General features: G+C 38.2%; 1 protein-coding gene across 1 annotated transcript in view; it reads right to left on the bottom strand.

The window, feature by feature from the left end:
- Nucleotides 1-95: 95 nt before the first annotated feature.
- Nucleotides 96-25,402, bottom strand: part of LOC101855773 (UPF0183 protein C16orf70 homolog) — a gene marked incomplete in the record, with an annotated part of 60,384 nt that continues 35,077 nt past the window's right edge. The window contains 10 exon segments of the mRNA XM_005092035.3: nucleotides 96-10,704; nucleotides 13,061-13,192; nucleotides 15,533-15,644; nucleotides 16,701-16,783; nucleotides 17,628-17,768; nucleotides 18,461-18,537; nucleotides 19,887-19,999; nucleotides 20,907-21,010; nucleotides 22,584-22,663; nucleotides 23,578-23,657. Of these exon segments, the coding sequence (XP_005092092.2) occupies nucleotides 10,621-10,704; nucleotides 13,061-13,192; nucleotides 15,533-15,644; nucleotides 16,701-16,783; nucleotides 17,628-17,768; nucleotides 18,461-18,537; nucleotides 19,887-19,999; nucleotides 20,907-21,010; nucleotides 22,584-22,663; nucleotides 23,578-23,657 (1,006 nt within the window).

Below are 25,402 nucleotides of genomic sequence, written 5' to 3'. Positions count from 1 at the left end.
TAACTCATTTTGTCAGCACACCTCACAAATGTAAAATGGACTAAAACAGAAGCACAAATCGAGACAGAAAGCCACAACTCTGATGGAAACGGAGAAAGGTGGATACACTTTAACTCTTTATTTTCTTCATGCTGATGGGAGCAGAGCAAAAGTTTGCTTCTGAAGGGGAAAAAATATAAGCAAGAAAACAAATCGTCGAACATACTGGCAGACAAACAAATAGCGCACACAAACAAACACACAATGTTGTCTTTCCACCTTCTGCAGGCAGCCAATTCAATCTCCACATGTGGACAGTCTCAAAATAACTAATGAAATAAACAAGTTCTGTATCCTGGTATGTATCACAGTTTCTTTTCCAACGCTCAGAAATCAAAATCATTAAAGTAAAATGTAATTGTATGAAAAAATAGTAAGGTTCAGCTACAAGTCAAGCTACCCACAAATCATATTCTTCTACGTCTAGAGAAACTTGGACATGTAATGCAAGACAAAATATCTCGTGTTCATTGCTATATCACAAGAATTAGCACTGTCCCATAATAAAGGTAGAGGAAAATATGAATGAAAAGTTAACCATAGTACAAACCTCCCACTTATTGGCAGAGCATTATAGAAAATATATATGTATATATATATAATATATATAACATTACACAGTGTACATGATTTATGCCAAATACAAGTAAGAAAATGGTTTCCTTTCAACAATGATATTGAGTGCGAAAGCAAAATGCTGAGGCAGGCAATGAGGCACAAGGAAATGATAGTTTTGTGGTTGTTGGATTTACGCGTGAAGATGCAGAAAACACCAACCAAAAACAAATGTGTCGGGAAATGGTGGAATCAGGCACTCGTCAGTTCTGGGACATAGAGATTTATTGATCTCCTCTTATAGTATAGCTTTTTCATTTGTCTTTCTTTTGATGAACAAAATACCAATCTATCTTGAATAGGAATTGAGATATTTGCGATTGAAGAAGGTGGGGGCCACTAGCTGTCAGAGGTAAAATTACAGAGAAAGTGGCTGCGAAAGTTTAGTGACTTCCATATAATATGTGGTGTCCTTGGATAATGCAAAATTACTTTTTTTTGTACCTTTGACGTAAAACCAACACAGGACCTTATTTTTCAATTGATGTAAAAGGGGTTAAGCCCAAAACAAAAATTGGATTAAAATTGCCCGATGGTCGGAAAAGTGTTGTCTTCTTCACATTCAATATGTTGACGAGCACCTGCTTCTATCATGATGCCATACAAATCTGAAAGAGAATAATAGAACATAAAAGAAGAAAATTCTGCAAGTTTGCAAAGGCTGAGGCAACCACTCTCCTCTTTAACATGTAAAAATATATTTATGTCCAGCAGAAAAGTTTTCTCCTCAAAGGATTCTCTCTTCGCATATTTTTCTCAGTTTTCTTTTGTTTGAGAACAGAAAAGCACAAAGACACGATGTCATTTAAGTGCAAGTAGGAGAATACAAAACTGGATTGTCAGACAAAGCAGAGCAAAAGTCCAGCTGGACCCACCAGTGGTGCCCTCCAACCACTCGCAGCTTACTTCTGACCGATATCTCACAACAAAAGGAGAGTGAGGAAGAGGTAGAGCTGGATAAATAGTTGGAATTTTGGATGAGAAAGTTCAAGGGCTTCAGAAATCACGACTTGAGATATGGACAACTGTAGTGATACACATTGCTTTTATTTAAAAGTCAATCGTACTGAATATACAAATGCCAAATCCACGAGGGCTACATTTAATTTTTTTCAAAAGGAGCGAAAAACTGTAAGTTGTTAGATAAAACCGAATGCTTAGCTACCAGATTTTGAATTCACATTTAAGGGATATGAAGTCTTTGTTTCAGCTAGATATTTTTCCGCCTTATGACATTGTGCTAAAAGATAAAATAATAAATAGACAAATATCAGACTTGCGCGATTTGCACCCTGCATCATCCATATGCTATCATGACAAAAGCAGGATGAGTGTTGCTAAAACATTCTACTCTCTTCTGTCACTGGCAGGAATGTTCATCATAGGAAGCTAGCTTTCAAAAATGTAAAAACTGAGCTGCAAGGAAATGTTGAATGTGTTATAAATTGAAAAATTATCACTAAACTGCCTCTTAACTCTAGATGAAAGCATATCACTGAAGGTGAAAACACAATTAATTCATTAGCGGGAGAGCTTACAAGTGAAGGGGTTATGCAGAGGCTGCATATGAGTATTGCTTTTTTTTTTTCTTCCAATGTAGATGTTTTATGCCCCCATCAACACAATTTAGATCATTTACAAAGTGGGCATCAACCTGGGCTAAGAGCGATACAACATCCCAACAGAAACACTGAGACACTTGATAAAAAGAATTCTCCACACACAGGAATTGAACTCAGGGCTTCTGCTTGCTATGACAGAGCGCTTAACCGCTGCTCCACAGAGGCCTGTGTGTATTGCTGATATGGTGAAAAAAATAAATAAAACAAGGTCTCAAAAGTCCAAATCTCTTAAAACTCTTATCAATACCACCTATTTTACGCCTACATCCATGTTCCCACATCTCTTAAGGGTTCCATTATAAATTTCACTCCTACAGAATATCATTAATAACAGTTTAGGGAACTGAGACTTCAATCCCACAGTTTTGGTACATCCCCACAAATGAAGATTCTATACTATGAACAAAATTATGGCTTGCAAACATATGGACAACAGCGAAGAGCTCTTAATTTTTCACAACAGTAATTAACTACCCCATGTCAATCACAAACGGAAATTTCATAAGGAATTCTTGCATTTATCGCTAGAATGTACATAAGTGAGTCAGTGTGTGATGAGACAAAAGCAATGGGGTGGTATGAATGTCGAAAAAGTGCACTTGATTTCAGTACAGATAATATTTACCACGTTCCAAAAGACGCTATAAAGAGCAGAAGCAAACTGGAATTTGTTGACTACTAGCGTGTTGTCGAGGACAGATTAGGAAATGGTGACGACGCACTCGTGTATCATGCTCCGACAAAAAGAAACAAGACATGGAACTATGCCAGGAAGCAAATGAACAACTCAATAGGGAAATACCCACAAAGGGTTAAACCATAAAGAAAAAAAGAAAAGGAGACAAACAAAGAAACGGGATGAGATGGCAGAACGAGGTTTATGCAAGAGATCCCAGATGTTGATAATGGGGTTTTATGCAAGAGATCCCAGATGTTGATAATGGGGTTTTATGCAAGAGATCCCAGATGTTGATAATGGGGTTTTATGCAAGAGATCATAAATTGATAAAGAGTAGGAATAAATAAACATACATCATGTGTACATTGTCTGAGATGAGGAATGCCTTGGCCCCCTCTATTTATGCTCAAGAGTGAAAAAAAAACAAAAAACCCAAACATCCAGCAAACTAGGAGGTGACAGCAATACCCTGAACACTTACTGCTTATGTAAGATGTGTGGCGTTACAAGACAAGCACATAAATGTACTATAACACAAGGACAAGAAGTATACACATTGTTTCATTCTGTTCCTTTTTCCCTCACGAAAGAGTACATTCATGATGTGATGAGTTACATGAATACACAGGTTACTAGAAGTATATTTGTGAACAAGTCATACAGATCATGAGGCAAGGAATGAGAATGAACAATAAAACATTCATCCTCGTACGCACCAGTCAGATAAAACTTTTATATATATCTCTATATTTGCCCCTATACCTGCTGAGATATCACGTCTTTTCACAATGACAAAATAAATCATTCTACATTTATTTCACCACGTCTATTCACAATGACAAAATAAATCATTCTACATTTATTTCACTACGTCTTTCCACAATGACAAAATAAATCATTGTACATTTATTTCACCACGTCTTTTCACAATGACAAAATAAATCATTCTACATTTATTTCACTCTCGGTATTTGAATCAATAATCACTTCATCCAACGTAGTTACAACTCCCATCCAGAGATGACTACTATAATTGTGACTGACCAATTTGCCTATATATATACCGATCTATCCTCTCGGACAAAATCATTCCTCTATAAATGAAACTCTTTGCTGCACATTTAAGGATACCTCAGCTCAAAGGGACCAATACCTCAGCTCAAAGGGACCACTGTGCTTACACAGGCAGTCAGCTCTTATAAAATTGGTATGAGAAAAGCAACTCTTCCATTCTTTCACAATGCTGATAGTACCTGGTGAGCCTAATGGTCAAAGTATAGTAATAGTAACTTATAGTGCCATTTTTCATCTTTCTCACTGTTAACTAATTTCTTTCTCAAACAAAACTAACTTTTAAAACAAAATTCCTTAAAAAAAAAAAAAAAAGAAACAATCACATGACTCATAATGTCCATGCTGTAGGCTATTTAGCAACATTCCATGAGATAAAATGTACTTGAGGAAAAGAAATAAGATGTATTTCAGATAGAAAGTTGCAAGCATTGGTAACTAACTGCATGAGTACATGACATGAAGTTTGATGCAGACACTCTCTGGTGTACAGCATCTTTGGTGGACTATTTATACGTTCATGGTCCCTGATAACTATGACCATTTCAACTTTGCTTAAGTACTGCTTATTAAGCATCTATCTATTAGTGTTATAACAACATTCTAGAGAGGGAGAAGCTCACAAGAGGTACTCATTTTCATCAGAAACTGAAAAGTACTCACAGCAAAAAGTTGGAAAGTGAAAATTAAAACAAGTTAGGCCCATATTTGAGATCTCCTGAGAATTTTTCTGAATTGCTCGGAAAAATTTTTTTTAGGTCACCCCTTAGATTTGTACCCATAACTAAGAAGCTGGAAATTGGGTATTTACAGTTTAAAACATTCTAAGTAACATCCTTAAACTACAACTGAATCAAAATGTTATAAAAGAGAGGACAAATCCTTTGGATGCTAATGAAAATGCTCTGACCAGAATTCTTGATTTAGAATAGAGGGTAAGGCCTCAAAATGTGTGAAAGAAATATCCTCATAAAATATTTGAAGATAATGGTCGTAAAGACTACAGGTTAACCCTTAAACTGGCTGCATCAGGCTATAAGCTTTGTTGTCAAGCTTTAAAGTGTGTGTGGGGTTGGGACGGGGGGAGGGGAGAGAGTGCAGGCGACAATCTCTTAAGCTTAGACATAGCTGAAAATATACTTCCGTGCCAACAGAGTTTGACTAAGTTTTCCATATAACTGCTTTCTTTTTGTTACTGGAGGGAACATGTACAAGTTGACACCAGCTTTAGTGAACATGAGAAGTTTGTTTAAAAAGAAACAATATACATTGAGAATCAGCATTTATCTGGGGGGGGGGGGGGGGGGGGGTTCAACCTCTCAGTAACCTCGACCCTAAAGCCACAACTCATTGCCAGATGACATATTTTGTAGGGAAAGGATTAAACACAGCCACATATATTGTTGGGATGCAAGGAAAGCTACCTCAAACACTTGCTCTCCGATCAGTTGCCTTCTAGTCTAAGCCACAGCTCACTTTCTCCTCATCTTTATATCATAAATTCTAATCCAACGACCAAAACTTTTCACTCATGTTTTCCATCATAAGGCCTTGTGCCCACTTGTTATTTTTTGCCGACTCCAGGCAAAGCATTGTATGCAAATTAGATATTTTGCTTGCATCAGGCAAAGTTTATCGAGCAACATGATTTTCGTACATGCAGGATCTTTTGCCTTGCGTGAAATCTGCAGCCGCTCCTCGATTCACCCCCCCCCAAAAAAAGAATAATTTTGAACCGTAAGTATATTTTTGGTCCCAATTTCATCTAATATTCGCTACAAATAATTGTTTTACATTAGATTCCATACATTTGAGCTGTTCTTAAAAGCAATTGAGGCAATAACTTCAGCTGTAAGTAGCGTCAAACCACAGACTCGAGATTTTGCCTGCCTTCAGCAAGCGGCAAATGGACGCGCATCCTTTTTCGTGCCTGTCATTCGGGTGATGACGTCCCGAAAAATCATTGCCTGGAACATGCAAAAAATTATAGTGGGCGTACCACCTAAGTATGGCAAAAACATTGGCTTCCACTGTCAATGTATATCAGTCACCTCAAAGTACCACTGCAGTGTATCATAGTACAAATGCATAGACTAGTACTTTGAAACCCCAAAGTACCACTGCAGAGCATCATACAACAAATATAGAGACTAGTGCTTTGCACCTAGAGGTGTGGCCGTTCAAGGTGAGGCTCAAGTCACTGAAAAGCACACAACTGAAATCATCTCTAAAAGTCCAACTTCAATAATGATTTGATAATTTCTCACTTTATATGGACAACTCCAAAGGGAAAAGACTAAACTTATAACTACCTCTCTCCCCTCCCCCAAATCTCAATCTCTACATTTATATCACCGTACTTCTGGCAGTCCTTCCCACTTCAGTCTCAGCGAATTCAGCCTCAATCTGAACGATAGCAAGACGTAATACATTAATTATTCATGAAGTACATGGTGCTGCATGGAAACAGAACACAGACACAGGGGCCTCGTCATCATAACGTGGAAACTGGTACAGCAGATATGTAAATTCAAAGCATTGTCTAGAGTCTGTCTCTCATAATCATCAGTGTAATAGAGTTAAAGACAACCAAATTGACCTGTAACACACAAATTAATGCCCTGAAAACACTCATTAATATTATCAATATAATTGGTTAATGTCTAATAAGACAAGATATACTCACAGAAAACAAAGAAAATTATGGCATTACTGAGGAATATGTAACTATTTCTCCACCTGAACAACAGAACAACAATATAGAAAGAAAATGTCCACACACTCAAAAAGAAGAGAAATCCCCAGATCTACCACATTCAGACATGTAAAAACACTTTCGACCACAGACATCGGACATGAAAGTGATGGTCGTCTTCTTTTCTGTGTCTGTCCAGCAGTACTATGGTAATGAGACTAGAACCAAAGAGCCTGACTTCCAAAGTTAAAGTTAAATAATGCTAGTTTTGTCATGCATGCTGGTTACTTTACATCAATACAGCACATTTGAGACTAGATCTAGTACGAAAATATGCCTGATTTCCATCACGTTTATGGTGAAAGTTAAATACAATCTTTCTGCTTTCGCTATTAATGCGAGTTGGTTCACATTTGTACTGTGCCTTATATTCCCACAGGGATGAAAAGAAACAGGAAACTGCTGGTTCGAATCATCACATGATCCCAACTACAGAATGAGAATCCCTCATATGCTACATTAAAAACAATATCTCCTCTATTTTCTGGTCATGACAAAATAGAGAAATCTCAGGAGAAGCTAAAGTACATAGCGTAAATGTTTATAGATAAGAGAGCCGGACAATTTTTCTACAAACTAAGCACCTTCAAGACCAAAAAGACAGCCCCGCGTCAGAAGTTTACTTTAAACAAATCACAGATTCTCTTCTGACTTGTGGCAAATTCCTTCGAGCAATCAAGTGCCCTCGGCAAGGCCTCTCGACAGGTGCAATAACAAAACAAAACAAAACAGAACAATATATATCTGAACACAGGCCCAGACTTGCATCCCTTCGGTAACAACCTTAAAGAAACAACAACAACAAAGTATGGTTTGCGCTTGCTATTTGCAACTATACCTTATTTTCTCTCCTCTCCTACACAGAAATTGAGTAGAAATTCTTCCTGATGTATTCAGAAGAGAACTCGCAAACACATGAGACGGTACTGACGACAAACTCAAAAAGCTTTCCCTGTTGAAGTCACAGAAAAACATAAAACTTACATGCAGGAGAGAAAAAGCGTGAGGCGGAAAGAAGAGAAGGAAGAGAATGGAAAGAAAGACAATGATGAGAGGGAATGGGGCGGGAGGAGGGAGGCTGGGATGAGATAAAGGGTAGGGAGGAAAGATGGATGAAAACCTTGCAGGTATTCACATTATCCAAACTTTAGAAAGGAAACAAATTGAACAACTCATAACATCTTTCTGTACACATTAAATTTGATCATTTTTACAAAAGGCAAAGTTTTCAAAACATAGGGGAGTCGCTTATAAAACACGCCAAAAGAACCTACATAGAGCAAAAAAAAAGAAACTCCCATGAAAATGTAGGTCAAGCAAAGCTGAGAAAAAATACCCAGAGCTAATAACAAAATAAGGCATTTGTTCAAACATCGAGTCCAACCCCCAAGCATAAAGTTCACATTTCAAAGTTCACATTCAGCACTGGCATAACATTCAGCCTCAACTCTCGACAGATTCATCAATGTGGTTAGGGTGAAGGGGGAGAACTACCAAAGTGGTAAAAATGTTGTCCAACATTGATTTGGAGAGGGTAGGTGAAGAGCAAAGGTGAGGCATTGGGGAGCGAAGGGGGGGAAGGCATGGAAAAAGAAAAGGTCAGAAGGTACAAAAAAAAGCAAATATACTGCTGACAACAGCTAAATAAGAATAGAATTCACCATCACATTGGTGAAAGAAACTTCTGGAGACTAAGATGTACACAGTGCTGACTTTTTCCTCTAGCGCACACAGTATATCCACTTTACCCTGAGACAATTCTTTATGTTTTCCAGTCCATCAACAAGTATGATGGCAAAGGAACCAGCCTGATCAACTAACAGACATCATTGAAATTAACTCATTGCACCTTCTGACCTACTGGTTTTTCCTGAAGAGAGGAGGAAAGAAAAAACCCACACAAATTTGCTGCCCAGACGCGACTTGTGAATAGAGAGCGACCTCTGAATTCAAAGACACAAATGTCTTATAAATAAAGTTAACTGTGCCCATGTCATCTACCTCTGAAAAATAGGAAAGTGCACATACATGTATCCCAAATTTGAACAAACTGAAAGGGATTGAGAAATCTCCAAATTTTTAGCTTGACAATGACAACAAAACCCTGGGCAGGAGCGTTCACACAAACACACACACACATACACACAAATGCATACGAAACAGGTGCCTGGAATCCACCTTTTTTTCAGCACCAACTCTACACTCACTCAGAGGCCGCTCACTTCTACAACTACCAAAAGATATTAAAACCACAGAGCCCAGCACGAGCTCAGTGTCACATTGATAATATCATACACAACAGGATGGAATAAATCGCAAGTGCTAAAAGTTGAGAGATGCATCTTGAAAATACAAAGAAGTAAAATTTTGGTGCAATATACACTTCTTATACCAGAAAATATGTCCGCTGTAATGGTGATATTTAAAGAAGGCTTTACTGAGACTTTAACTTGGGCTTTGCTAAGACTTTAGACGTAGATAACAAAAAAATACAACATGCCTTGTGGCTAACAGGACTACAGTGCGTATCTGCTGTAAGCACCATAAGAATGTTATGGTACAAAAGCATTGAGTCGAATTAAAAGATCCATCTGCACTATTAGATGACTGTCACACCAAAGAGGAACCTTTCAACCTCCAGCCTGTCCAGGCCAGAAGCTGCTCCAGCGGTCAGTCATGGAATTACACGAGCCAGCCTTACTCGGGGCTGTCCCCGTGGTTTTATGCATCCCGCATAATTGTGCAAAATTTGATCATTTTTGCATAATTTCTTATTATTTTCCTTTATCATTCTTTGTTAAAATTAACAGAATCGCATAATTTCACACTATTAGGCTCAGTTAGCATAATTTCATAATTTTTCTTGCATAAAACGACGGGGACAGCTCGGGGCTGTAGTGATTTCACACCAAGCTCTGCACCAAACAACAAAGAATCAAACGGCTCACAAACTTTTCAATCCTCCAGGTACTGACAAGTCTGCCTTACAGCCAATCATCATAATGAAGCCTAAGTCGCTACAAAATGCACACCCACCAATCTAACCACTTTATCACAAAGAATATTGTTCTCATGAGAAATATTCAAATGCTCTGAACATTTTCCAAGAGTGATAGGTACATAATCTTAACCAAAATAAAAAAAATGCATCTAAATTTTATTTATGACAATGTAAAGGCTTCACTTATAGCAACTCGAGTCTCTTTTTGAGAGGCTGAAAAGACAGGTTGACTCAGCGTCCAAGAGTACAGACCGAACCTCCGAACACTCAACATTTACACAACTGACATCAGCCTTTCACTCGTCTTTAAACATTTTTTCTCTTCGCTACATGGACATAAAATCCTTCTAGAAACTCTCTAACCCGCAAAACTAAGGTATCTCAATAATTTCAAATCACAAACATCAAACACTTGTAAAGTTCTTCAGTACATAGATATATAATTCTGCTGCTAGATTTAACTTGATGTAATCATGCTCCTCTTTATTCTGTCTATAAAAGGTTGAGCGTCATCTGTGCAGTATGTCAAATCAGTGTCTGTGTGCGTGAGTGTGTGTGTGTGTATTTGTGTGTATGTACGTGTGCGAGTACATGTTGGCTGGTGTGTGTGGATGATGAGGATAGTGTATGTACTTGTGAAAGGGAGGGGTAATGTGGCAGTGGAGGAATCTATTCTCCTTTTTGGACACAAAAATTTCCTGCAATGTCTGAGACCATAGTTATGGCTGTATGTGCTAAATAAAGCTGGCGGTGCTGCTGTGTCCAGTGAACATGGGAAGGGGGGGGTGGGGTTGGATGGAAGGAAGGAGAGAAATGGGGAAGAAAACTAAAGATAAGGTCAGGAGGAGGAGACTGCTGCAGGATCCCGGGAGGAAGGAGACTGGTATAAGGTGACGGATGCTATATGCTGATTTCTCATCACCTGAAAGGACACGAAAAAAAACAGGAAGACATGTTACCTCTGTCTGCTGTTTAAGTAGTTTGTTTTTTTGTACAGAGTTTTACGGCACTTATGTCACACAACAGCCAAAGATTAGAGGTCTCACAAGAGAGTATCAAACACAAAAAAGAAGGAGAGATAAGGAAGATGGATGTTTGATAGGAAAGAAGGCGCAAACCACACCAGAGCACACGCCAATCACCCATGTTGTTGAAGTAAAGAAAAGCACTTCGTTATCGTGATGGTCATTTGGAGCAGGGAAAAGGTTTTAAACAGACAGACCAAAACAACAGAGGCTCTGTTCGTTGATTAAAGTTGAGTTGAGAAGTAGGGTACAGTGAACAAGTACAATATAAAGAAAGCCACATGGTTAGGAAGCCAATTCCTCATTTCTGCCTCACGGGATATAATATTATAATGTGTGTCACAACGTGGTGGAATCAGGTGCTCGTCAATTTTTAAGCATATGGAGTTAAGGGTATGTCTTAAATCTTGTTTGTTTGTCTTGCTTTCGATGAAATTTTTTTTACTAATTTGTCTTGAATAAAAGCCGAGATATTTGCAATTGAAGGAGGTGGGGTCCCTTGGTTTCAGAGGTAATAATTGGAGAGAAAATGGATGCTAAAGTTTGGTTATTTCCATAGCCTAAGAGTTTCTAGAAAAAAAGAAAAAAAAATTTTTGTGCCCTAATTCAACGTTTTTCAGAACAATTCACACAGAAATTTGTTTTTAAATGGACATAAAAGATGATGAGCTAAAAAACAAAAATTTGATAAAAATTGACAAACTGGCAGAAAATGCCCTTGTTCAGGATATCATTGTTTTAACGAGAGCCTGATTTCACCTGGATGTGTCACATATCCCAAAAGAAAGACTGACGCATTTGATCAAACAAGACTTACAAACGGGAATCAGACTCATATCTTTTGCTATGAAAGCAAAGAGCCAAATAATTACACCACAGATACAAAGTATTTTTTTGCCAAGAACAGATAGAAATGAAGACGACACAAAAGGGCCCACTTATTAAGACCCTATCTTTGAGGAAAAAAGAAGCTCATTGATCCTTTGGAATACACCAATGTACTCTCCTCCGATGATGACTATGTGTGTGTGTGTGTGTGTGTGTGTGTGTGTGTGTGTGTGCGTGTGCGTGCGCGCGTGAGTGTGTGTGTGTGGGGGGGGGGTGAGAAAGACAGAGAGAGAGAGAGAGAGAGAGAGAGAGAGAGAGAGAGAGAGAGAGAGAGAGAGAGAGAGAGAGAGAGAGAGAGAGAGAGAGAGAGAGAGAGAAAGAGAGAGACAGAGAGAGAGAAAGAGATTCAAAGATTCAAAGATTCAAAATGATTTATTGATTTGAAAGGCCTTTGGCTCATACATCCACATATTTTAACATATGGTTCGGCAATTACATACATTGGTGCAGCACATCGGATGTTAAACATAAATTGGACATGCACGCCCACATACACGCATGCACGCACGCACGCACACACGCACTCATACTCACACACATACTTACGTACATACGTACATACATACATACATACATACATACCTACATACATAGGCCTACATACATACATACATACATACATACATACATGCATGCATGCATACATGCATACATGCATACATGCATACATGCATACATGCATACATGCATACATGCATACATGCATACATGCATACATGCATACATACATACATACATACATACATACACATACATACATACATAAATACATATATACATACATACATACATTACATACATACATACATACATACATACATACATACATACATACATACATACATACATACATACATACATACATACATACATACATACATACATACATACATACATACATACATACATACATACATTCATAAGAGCAAACAGAAATAGAACTTCCACACAGTGCTATGAATGAGGCAGCGAGAGAAATTGGGACATGTTTCACTCTGAGAAGTGAATACCATTGTCTTTTTCATACATATATACATATAAAATAGTACACATTACAGTAGATACAGAGTTACATATGCGAGTGAATACCTTTTCCCTAGGACAGACGTGTCCGTATAACAACATAATTTAGGAATGAGATTATCTTTTTAGAATGGACTTTATCTGAACAGACTAATATGCCATTGAGCTTAGACATTGGCCGTTCGGGTGTCTGAAGTCTGGCGCACTCTGGTAAAAGCTGCTCTCGTATTTCATTATATCGTGAACATCTGAACAATACATGGAATTCAAGAGAGAAAGAGAGAGACAGAGACAGACAGAGAGAGAGACAGAGAGAGCAAAAATTTTAAAAATCCATCTCACTTCAAAGATCAAGTCCTGAACACCATAACAGAATGTTGAGCCGAATGGATTGCTGGTATTGGTAGAGGCTGAGCGGTTGAGGATCACGGGTCGATGCTTTGGGGTCATCAAAACTTTCTGAACTTCATCCCACTGGGGAGTACAATAAATGGTTTAAAAAAAACTTCCAGTGAGACAAAAATAAAAATCAACAAATAAATAAATAATGCAGGCAGACCACGAAATTGGCGGGATGCATGAATCTTTTCATAATGTATCAATTTTGCTTTGTACGTGTTTTAAATACAAAGAAAATACATGTTCAAAAAAAAAATTCCAAACCTGAAAATCGGTTCACTGTGTGTTTGTTTCGTTATGTGAGTGTTCTCTGTGTGCATATTTGAGCCTTTGCCAATAGGTCGGGGTTTCTTCATATACCTTACAAAATCCTTTCCTATTCCAATAAAAATGGTGCTACAGCTTTGAAATTTGAACATGTTGTGTTTAATATGATGTTTCAGCTACGGGAGCAGAGAGAGAAATAGCAGTCGGGCCATCAGAAGAAAACTTACAAATATTTTTAGTGCTGAAATCTATGTATTTTTAGAATGCAAGACGTGACGCGTCGAGCTCTAACTTTTTCTGTCGTCAAGTTCAACAATGAAACAATTTCTGAGAAACTCATCCTTCTACTCTTTTAAAACTATAACTACATTATTTGTGGAGCTACATCAGGAATAATGATTTCTGTAGCTGTTTTTTCTTTGTGAGCCTTCTAGATTTCCATTTTCGATCATAACTCAGGTAGCCATTTCCCAAGGCAACTTCGATTCCCTGTGACTTCGCTTCTATCTGCCATTTTGGGGCCTGGAATGAGCATAATAACATTCAATGTTTACTCTCTGCCCTTACTGATTCCGAGGCTGTGATCGTGTGTAATTTTGCAGTAAACGGAAATCCTGCAACGCTTCGTACTCTGTCATCATTTGTTATGCTCGAAAGAACCAATCAGAAAACGAGAAATAATAGGGTTGGACGAACGTGCATTGTTCCTGTTGATCCATTCAAAGCGTACTGTTGTTCCATGCAAGACGGCGAGAAGAATAATGATGAACGAGACGAATTCATTTTAGTTTTCTTATGTCGTCATCAAATCTTAACATGTTATGTTCGAAAAAAAGCTGTTATGTCTGAAAAATGTTTCCCCGCCCCCCATTTAATTAAATTTAAACTAAGTAATGATTAACATCGCACTGCCCTGTAACGGTCAAGTAGTGGTAGATCTATATGCGACCATGCATGCTTGGCTAGATGTCAATGAGAGGGGACAATTTGATGAAAATTGATCAGTTCCAAAATGACGACAAGTAAAGCATTTATCCATTATGTGTCATCATGGTTATGTTTGAAAGATATTTGGTATTTTGCATAGTTATAGTGAAATGTGAACTGACAGGCATTTTTTCACCATTAGCATGCCTTATGAGTCTAAACGAATCTCCTGAATCTTTGTTTGCCAAAATGTTCAAAAAATGAATTAAAATATGAAAATGAAAAGTTTTTCATTTCTTCCAAACATAACTATGATGGCACAAATGTGAACACAAAGACAATCAAAATTTCTTTTTTCTGTGATTTTATATGCTCTTCATGCTTATGTTTGAAAAGTAAAGCAATGAGAAAACTGTTAAAATAATTTTGTGTGTTCAAATTCTAAAAAATATGTCATCATAGTTATGTCCTAAAGAATTTGACTTGACGTTACGTAACGCCAGTTACACAGCCTAGCACGCCATCTGTAGGTCTGTGAATACAGGTTTTTGTTGGAGGAGACATGAATAGAAAAATTCAAGTAAAAACGAAATATTAAAAACTGTATCATCTGCCTCTGAGCTACATTTAGGTACCCACCTATTGACAAAGCTCATTTCATCATACCGACCGACAGAGACAAAATGGATCCATTATCACGAACACTAAAGTCAAAGGTCATCTCAACAATAAAAACAGCCAAGGAATCACTTAACCCCTTCACTGTCAGATCTGCTTCATAATTTCATTAAAAAGCACCATCCAAACAAAAAGAAAACATCTTTTGTAGGTAGCAAACAATTATCAAAAAAGCATCATCCTCATCCTTGGATACTGTCGACCAGCTGTTCAGATGCACTAAGCCCAATACTGTAAAACAAAATTTCAATTGCAGTTTCCTAATCTGTGGTATTGGTTGCATGTTTGCATGTGTTCAAGAAATATTTTGTCAAAATTCATATTGCACTTGTTGAAAAGGCAAGAAATGATACATAAAAGAATGAAAGAAGTATTTATTATTTCTCACTCAAGAAATATTTTGCTTTTTGGGCTCTTAGACATTTGAACAGCTTGCCGATGACATCTTGACTGATCAGTGTAAGACTCCGTCATATGTCACTTTTCAAAATGGCTTATAGCAGAATCTTACACTAAGCAGTCAATCTGTTTGCAATGACCGACCTTGGAGTATGCTGTGATCACGAGAAGGTCGTCCTCCAGCATCAAGGTCTGAGACTGCGAGAGACGTGAGGGCTCCACTGTGATGGGCAGCTTGAACTCACAGCGGCAGTAGCTGAAGCAAAGGACAGTAGAAACATGAGACAATTCGGATTCCTCATCCGCAGATTTTTGTGGCTTCTGCTGGAAAAAAGACACTTTAGACAGATCCACCAGCAGGAAGTTAGGAGGATACCACGTGGACCTGAAATACTGCTGACCCTGACGCCACACTTGCCCTCTGCTTGTTTGTTTTTTTAATCAAATTGTTTGGAGTGCTTTCCATGCTCCCAACTAATTACAGGCATATCAGACAGATATTAGGACAGCAGGTCCTGGTTCAAAACCCACAGAGTCATTTTCGAGCTCTGATTAATTATTTGGGGAGTCTCCCAGACTCCCAATTTACTCAGCAAAGTTGTATTTGAGATGGACCTTAAGGAGGACCTGCCTCTTTAATTAAGTGTTGAATTGAAACCCACAGGGTAAGAGATCAAGGGGAAAACCATGTGGAACCTGAAGAAGAGACACAGAGAATGGTGTACAAGAAAATGGGAAGACATGGAATAATATCATGAGACTAGCCAAGGATAGGGAAAGGTGGAAAGTGTTTGTTCGCAGCCTATACCCTGATGAAGGGTGTGAAAAGCAGTGATGGTGATGATCATGCCTCTTCAATAACCTTTCAATGTTGAAATCAGCAATATACCCACACTATAAATATTTTTAACAACAATTGGGCAGAATCAGGGCCTACTAGCAGCACCTGCTGACCAATTACAGCAGCTGAGACATAGCTGAATGCCAACTGGCAATGGTAGAATACAAATGGTCTTAAAACAACCCACTTTTAAAATTACCCAATCTACATCTAGTAATAGGAATTTAACTTCGAAGAAAGCAAGCGATATACAATCAGTTCTATAGTACCAGTCACAGATTTTTTTCCATAAAGAAATCAAAATACCACAGCCAAAACAAATAATAATAATAATTACAACAATAATAAAAATGATAATAAATTACACATATATAGTATTGTGCATTTCCACTAGGAATGTAGGAAAGTGCTAAATGTGCATACAAATCAAACTGCAGTAACTGGGCCTTCCTATGATGTCCTGGCACTTACATATTGAAGTTGTAGTCGCCAGGGTAGTTGGTATGTAGGACAAATTTCTTTACAGTGTGTGTTACTGCGTCAAACAGGAAATCCTGAGGACAACAAGAAAAATGATGTGACACAACAAACTGATACAGGAATAACCCTTAAAACAAAATAATTCATCATGTGACATAAATCATGATGTGATGTAAACTTCTTACAGTAAGGGGTGATGAATGGTGGATTATAAATGTTGAATAATACTCTTTCCATCCCAAATTCATGGGTTGAGTCTCAATTTCGACAATAGTTGAAAAAACATAATGTGTTTTGTTCACAACACTAACAGTTTTTGTGTGTAAACTATTTGAAATCAACATGAATTCCTGTTCTTTGCTCACAAGTCATCCTTCCATTAAAGTTGGTTTTTTTTTCTCAAAGCCCAGAGCCTGTTTTGAACGAGCTTGAGTGGAAAAAAGGGTAGAATCATTATTTTTTCCATAACATGCTTGGAACTCAAGGAAAAACCAGAATCAATGGGGGTGGGGGGCTGGGGCTCAAAAAGTTGAGAACATTTCAGTAGTGGATTGCTTAACTCCTACCATTAGAGCAAACTGAGGCTGATTGGGAAACAACATCCCAGTACAATGACGAAAGACACGAAACAACGTCTACTCAAGGTGCACACTGAACACCAAATTTCACTAGAGGACCCTACAGGGCAGAAAGAAAAGAGGAAGACCGAGAGAAACCGGGAGAAGAACAGGTGAGAGGGAAAAGAAGAACAATGACAAATCTGAAATCCCCTTTGCTTTAAAGGCTTTCGCACGACAGATGTCAGAGATGACTGCCTTAAGCACAACCTTGAACATATAGAGGATAGCGAAATAAGTAACAGTAACGGTAAGTGTTTTACGTCCCCATCGAAACAATTTAGTAAGATGTAGGACTTACCACACCCATAGTAAAGTAGTTAAAGAAGTAGTCTGCACTGCGAGCTCGGATATGTCTGTGAGCATCTGGCAAGTGGATCTTCATCTTGTCCTCCGACTTGTAAAACATCCGACTGGGACAGCCTAAGGCACTCACCACATCCTAGCACACAGAGAGATGTAGTATTACTTTTAGTAAGCATTTTACGGCACTTGCAAAACAGTTAACACTTTACTGCCTCATCTCCCCGATTGGCAATGTTTACCACACAGTTTCTTTGGATTTTCCCCCCAAAATGATGGCAAAGTGTTAAGTTATATAAGTGTAGAAGAATAGAGGTGTTACAAGAGAGTAGCAATTTAAAAAGAAGGAAGCGAGACATGGACAATAGATGTTTGACAGTTAAGAAGGAGTAAACTATACCAGAGAACCCACCAACCATCCACATACAGAGAAGGAGAGAACAAATATGGGAGGAAGTAAGCAAGTTCGATTGATTGTAGATGCCTTACATCATCTTGGAACACAATTTAGATCATATAGGAAAGGAGCATTCTAATAAACAGTCTCTCACTAGTAGTTCTCCACGAAAAAAAAACCTTCAAAAAGAAACTGACCCTTAGTGACTTTTATGACCAAAATAGAACATAACTTTTCATCAAGAATTAAATTTAAAAGCGACAAAACTGTAGCACAATTTATGCCGGGCAACAGCCAAAAACCCCATCCCCCAAGCCTGTGCAGCAAACTAAAAACCAATGAACCATAAGTCAAGAAAGATCAAAGACAGCTGTAAAAACTTTCAAAATTCAATTTTGCCCAAATTGCGACACCGGTTCATGACAATCACCTACCTGCACAGAGTCACCAAACCTGACGATCCTCTCCACAGACTTCTTGCGAGGGTCTACCAGTTTTCCTTGGACATTGCCTGGAGATGATGATCAATTTATAAAAAGCTCAATTAAACTTGTGTGACCTCTGGGTTTGAAACAAAAGAAGTGCATTGACACAACACGTATAATGGTCATTTAGCGCAGAGCAAAAGTAAGATTGACAGATATAATGGAGGGAGGGAAAAGAAATGGGATCTACCAAAGGCGCCCTCCAATCACCTGCCCAATAAAATTGAAGCCCTCAAATATGGTATTAATTCTCAAGTAAAAGATACATTACAATAAACAAGTATACCCAGTCTAGCCGACAAAAGGTGTATCTAACTTTATGCTACTAACCTTCATAGTGGAAAACTGTTCCCCTCTGGTAGTGCGTTGGCACATCATACACACTATTCAGTATCTTATACGGATTAAAAGTATTCTAGCTTGACAACAGGTTCAGGCTCTACAAATTTCCATTACAGAAACATAGTCAAGTAAACCATCTAGCTCTATTAGTAAACAATATAAGATATTGAAATATAGCTTTAAGTAGCTCTAGTTGAAAATACAATTTTCTGACAAATCTGCAGTTCATTCACTTTTTGAGAGACAGAACAACAAGAAAAACGTACTGCTGACAAACTTTATCATGAAAAGAGCAAAACAGACTTCTCTGATGAAAGTCATAACAAAACTGTCAAAAGTTAGGTTGTGGAAAGATATTAATTTGATTCTTGATATGAGACCAGTGCTGGGATTCATATGATGACCACACAAGTACTGGGAAGAAAGCATTGGTGCTTAAATAAACAAAAAGAAAATAACCTGACATTCTATAATGCAGCAGAAAATCAGGTAAATAAAGCGTCTCTTCACAACACGTCAGTTCGAGTAAAATTAGAGCATAGCACAACAATTCCAGTACTAACTGTCATAAAGCAGGACGAACGAGCCATACTAAAAAGCTTGGCTTTATAAAAAAAACATACTATTCGCTTGAGTAGTAGACAGGGATGGACAATAATACACAGGTGGACAGAAACTGAACACAACACACTCAACAACAGTCACAAACGCCCTAACAGATGAGGCACAAGTGAACGATTTATTAACCTGATATTCTGATGCATTATAGAATGTCAGGTTATTTTCTTTTGTTTATTTAAGCACCAATGCTTGCTTTCCAGTACTTGTTGGCTGAATTAAATTAATAAGATGAATATTTGGAGTGATTTTCTTTAAGTCAGAAAACAACCTTTTTATGTTACTGTTGTACGTTGTACTGTATTGAAAAGCGCTCAGAGCCTGTGTACTTTAATCGGGGTTGAGCGCTATATAAATGTCATTTATTATTATTATTAACAGAAACACAAAAAGAGAAAAACATCAGCACACTAACCCTCTGTGACTAGAAGGAACTTGAGGCCAGAGGTCACGTTATTGTCTCGTAGAACCTCAAGGCAGTCCAAGAAACAGTTGCCATAGAAACATGCAACGGGTAAAGCTGGGGCCCTGTGTTAGAAAGGAAAAGGTTTGGTTTTAGTAAAGAGGAAAAAAAAAAAAAAAAAAAAAAAAAAGTGAGACCATCCAGTGGCATCCTTCAACCATTATTACACAACTGCAGGTTCATAATTTCTGTAATAGCTTCATCCTCCCCTTTCTCACCCTGGACCAGGTTAGAGGCCACCGACAAACACTCTCCACTTTTCTCTATCTTAGCCTAGACACAGCGCCCCTATGATCCTCGTGGATTATGGGATACGTAAGCAGTAAGTAAGCCTAGACTATCGTGAGTATGTTAAATGATGATATAATTACCATGAGTACAAGAATACATCTAGTTGAAAAATTCTAAGTATTAAATCAGCCCAACCAGACTGGTAACAGGGACTTGATCTCCATAACCAGATGTGATAAGATGCTCGGCACTGTGCCTAAAATTCCACTGTTGGTGCGCCATGTCGCATAAAATACAAGATTTTATTTGTCATGACAGACATCAATAAGGTTTAATACTTAACTCCATCCCCCCCCCCCCCCCCACCCCCAAAAAAAAGTGCGAAGGGTGAGGATATGAAGAAATATTCTTGTAGTCTGTTTAATAGCACAAACAATGGATCTCCATTTTATCTCCGGCATATTGAAACTATCTACAAATTGTAATGTGTGCTGCGTTCACATGTGTATATGTATGTATATATTATGTGACTTTGCAAGAGAGTTTGTTTACTGAGGGGAAAGGAACAAAGCAATATAGAGTTCCTTTGACCCCATTTCATTTTTTTTTAAAAACCTAGACAGTTCCAAAACCACAGCAAAAAAGTTTGACTTGAGCAACTTTTAATGGAAATGAGGTAATCAATACGAACACAGCATAGCAAGTCTAAATAAAGCAATATAAGTGGAAGTGTCTACTGACCTGGCATCTGTGAGGCTGTTCCCAGCATAGATACACATGCGAGCCACAACCGGTGACATACCATTGGGGAACTGAAGGGAGCCCAGGCCATGGGCGTACTTGGGCTGTGAAAGAGAAGTACTGTGGAACCTGCTTCGTTTGTTTGTTTGTTTGTTTGTTTGTTGAGCAAAGAAAAGAACATTGAAACAATATGGGTAATTTAGTGCTGTGAAAAAGTAAGACAGAAACAATACAGGGAAAGTAAAGAAGTAGGACCTACCAGTGGTGCCCTCCAATCATCTGTGAACCAGCTCTAACAACCACCCGTCCAAGACATTCTCCTCAACAAATGACCACTTCCCACTTCCTCCCTTGCATTTTTTCCATACTACGACACTGTCCAAGACACCCACCTCCTTAAGACAACTTCTTTTCTCCTCCAAAATAGATGGCAATCCTGGACAATTTCAACAGTATATCAGTCAGACTTGTTTCTGTTGCAGCAACTTCTTCTTTTAGTTTTAGTAAGAGTTTTACGGCACTTGCAACACAATAAGGTCATATAAGTGCCGAAGATTAGAGGTGTTACAAGAGAGTAACAAAAACACAAAATAGAAGGAGGAGGAGAGATCAGGACGATAGACGTTTGATAGGAAAGAAGAAGCAAACCACACCAGAGCACCCGCCAACCACCCACGCAACTTCTTCTATCCCGTCTCAATTTACACGACAGTAATAGGGCATGACGTTCAAAGACAACTTTAGGCTGGTCTGCTTGAGTTTTCCAGAGTAAAGAGAGACACATAAACAGAATGACAGACAATAAGAGACAAGCAGAGAAAAAAATAAATACATGGATGAAAACGAAGGGAAAAAAAGAAGCAGGACCTATTATAGTATTAGTGATGCCTTCCAAACCAACCACTTCAATCATCCACTACATGGCATTGGTGCAAAAATCACTAGCAGAAGGGCTGCTGCCTTAAAGACATAGAAGTTTGCAGTTGAGGCTGTGGACGATATGCAAATACAACAGCAGATACATTTCACCACAAAGAGATTAGTTTATAGCTTTAGTGAGATTTTTACAGCACTTGCAACACAAACAGGTCGTGTAAGAGCTGAACAGTAGAAGTGTTTCGAGGAGAAACATACAAAGAAGAGAGGAAGAAGAAATCAGGACGATGGGTATTTGACAGAAAAGGCGGAGCAAACCAAACCAAAGTGCCTACCAACCACCCACACAATGGGATAAGGAAATTAATCAAACTGAAAAGAAGTAGAAGGAGCCCATAATCAGAGCTGTCATTAATCTCTCAAGCGCATGAACACACACACACACATACATACACACACGCACACTCAGCAGAAAAGTTTCAGAATATGTTCACTTATAAAACAAAGGTTGTACAGTTTAACCCAATGCAGATATCAAACATTAACTTCGTATCAACTTGCTTAAAGGTACAGTCAAACCTGCTCTAATGATCACCAGTCCAAGACAATCACTTCCCACTTCCCCACTTGCATTTTTTTTTTCTTTAAATTAAGTCACTAAGATACCAATTTTCTCCTCCTCAATGGGTGATCCCCTTGGGCAGCTGCCAATGTAGTTGTGCCTGATGTTTCGCATAAGACACCATACCCTAGATACATCAACTGACACAATAAGGCACAGTCATTGCAACTTGAACTCACCTCATATTTGGAATTGATGGAGAAATCAAATGAAAGACCTCGGAAATTCAGAACAAACAGCTTCTTGTCTGCAATGTACACTGGAAGGACAGGATTTTTAAAAATGATCAACATAAGATTTAAGAAAAAAAGACAAAATCAAGATACCCACAAATACCCACTACTCACTATTTGTCATCTTTGTCCAATTCACAGAAATATGCACTGGATGTCAGTTCATTTATACCATATTTGTACATCCCTATATAATAATAATAATAATAATAATAATAATAATAATAATTTTAATAATAATAATAACAACAATAATAATAATAATATTATTTGCACATATATAGCCCATATCCAGCTCTGTAGAAAGCTCCATACGCTTTACAACCACAGTTTAGCTGGCATACAGCAAAATCGGAGGGAGGCTGAAATCGTTTTGTTAAGTATGAATTTCCCTGTATGTGTGTTTTAAATACAAAGAATATACGAATATAGCAAACAATTTAAAACCTGAAAATACATATCTGTTATGACCAGGTGGAATCAGGTGCTCGTCAATTTTTCAGCATGTGGAGTTATTAGTATCATCTGAAAGCTGATTTGAAAGAAATGTCCATTTCTCAAGAATAGAACTCAAAATATTTGCGACTGAGGGAAGAGAGGTTGCCTGGTTTCAGTGGTGAAATTAGCAAAAACATGGCCGCCACAGTTTGGTAACTCCACAGCTGAAGTTTTTGAAAACTGAAAAATGGTATATTTTGTGCTTTATTCAATGTTTTTCAGTAAAATTCATATGGAAATGTGTTTTTACATGGACATAAATGAGGTTAAGCCAAAAAATAAAAATGTGATAAAAATTTCCAAATGGCCGGAAAAATGCCTGTTTTCTGAATTCGTTATTTTGACGAGCGCCTGATTTCACCATGCTACCTCACATACGTTATGTGTGTGTTTCGCTATGTACGTGCTGGACTGTATTGTCCTCAAATGAAAACCCTGTTACCTCCTGGATGGGTGGCCCCAAAAGACTGGTCAATCTGTTCAATGGTTGGCCGCACCTGGGGCGTGTTGAAGGGAACACCACTGTAATGTGAAAAAAGAAAAGCATGGCTCATTCGGCTACAAAATGTTCTGCATTTGGCACTGTTGGGACTTGTAGGAAGTTAGCACGCTAGTGCAGTCGAACCTGCTCTAACCACTACCTGTCCAAGATAATCACCTGTATAAATGACCACTTCCCCATTCCCCCCTTGAATAAAAAAATATATATATACTGACAGCACACAACATCCCAGACATCCACCCATCTAAGACAGCCACTTTTCTCCTCAGCAATGGGTGGCTGTCTTGGACAATTTCTATTATAGCTACATTTCAAATTTCGATTATAACTACATTTCACAAGGACAGCATTAAGACAATAGCTCTTTAGAAAAGATGTAGACAAAACATACCACATCAGACCACTTAACATTGACCTCAGTGACATATGCGAATGATGACAGCCCAGTGACAACATTGCCACTGGTGTCATTTCTTTCTGCCACTGACTAGTTATGTCCAATATCATGGTGATGCTCTAGAGAAAAAGCATTTTCAAAGTGAAACACAGCTGGAGCAATAAGCTTTCAATCTACCTGTGTACAAAATTTGGTCATTGAAACTTGTGATTTACAAAACCAAAGCTCATAAGACCTATTTATGCTGCAAGTATTGTAAAACTCTTACTAAAACTAAACTTTTATTTAAAAAATGAACACAAAATTTATTATTTTTTAATGATTTTAAATCGCCCCCCCTCTCACTGCACATTATGTAACTACAAAAGGTCTGGATCTAACTTTACCAAAACAACCGACCACTGGCCAAGCTAAAAAAAACAACCTATTAATTTAATCAGGCCTGGGAGAGAGTCAGTTCATGGGGGGGGATGGGGGGGGGAGTAATTACCAAAGAAAACCACACAATAAACAATATTTGCAGTAGTTTCCCTTGACACATCAAAAAGGTGATCAGACAACCTCCTGATCGTCCACCCCCCTCCGTGATTTGCTCTTTGCTTGAGGACGAGATAGGGGGCCTGTGGTTAGAAAGACCAAAAGGTCATTTGCCCAGAACAATAAACAGTAACATTTGACATCCTCCTCCCTCCAAAAAAACAAAATAATTTTTGTTTTAGTTTCAGTAAGTGTTTTACGGCACTTGCAACACAATAAGGTTATTAAGTGCCAAAGATTAGAGGTGTTTCAAGAGAGTAACAAACACAAAAAAGAAGGAGGGGAGATAAAGACGATAGACGTTTTTGATAGGAAAGAAGAAGCAAACCACACCAGAGCACCCACCAACCACCCACAAACAATTTTTAAAAGGCACCCGAGCCCAAAACAGGAAAACAATAATAGTTTAGTAATGCAGTAGTCTCCACCTTGGAACACTCCACTTAAGAACCATGTCCGCCTATGAACCCCCTATTACAACTCAACGGAATTTTTATCTTTACAATTTGCCTGCTTAATAACCCTTCCAAAAATATAAATTTACCTAAGAGCCAGGTTTGAACACAAGGCAATCAACTTTTCTGACCTGCAGTCTGTTCTTCCCACCGGTTGAGGTGAGAGGTGAGTGGTTGGCCTGGACTAGCAGACAATGAATTCTACTCACAATATGCACACTTACACTTTTCATTATCTTGGGCACATTAGCCACCCGAAGTCTGTAGAGTGGGTTGATCAGTAAATGGTTTTTGACAGGTACAATCAATTGCTCTTCTCATGTGATCAAAATTTAAGGTCATTTTAAAAAAGCTGGCTTATTCAGGGTCATTCCCC

This window comes from Aplysia californica, unplaced genomic scaffold, assembly GCF_000002075.1.
Source record: "Aplysia californica isolate F4 #8 unplaced genomic scaffold, AplCal3.0 scaffold00040, whole genome shotgun sequence".
Taxonomy (NCBI): domain Eukaryota; kingdom Metazoa; phylum Mollusca; class Gastropoda; order Aplysiida; family Aplysiidae; genus Aplysia; species Aplysia californica.
Note: the sequence above shows the minus strand (reverse complement) of the source record. Positions and strands in the feature narration are given on the sequence as shown.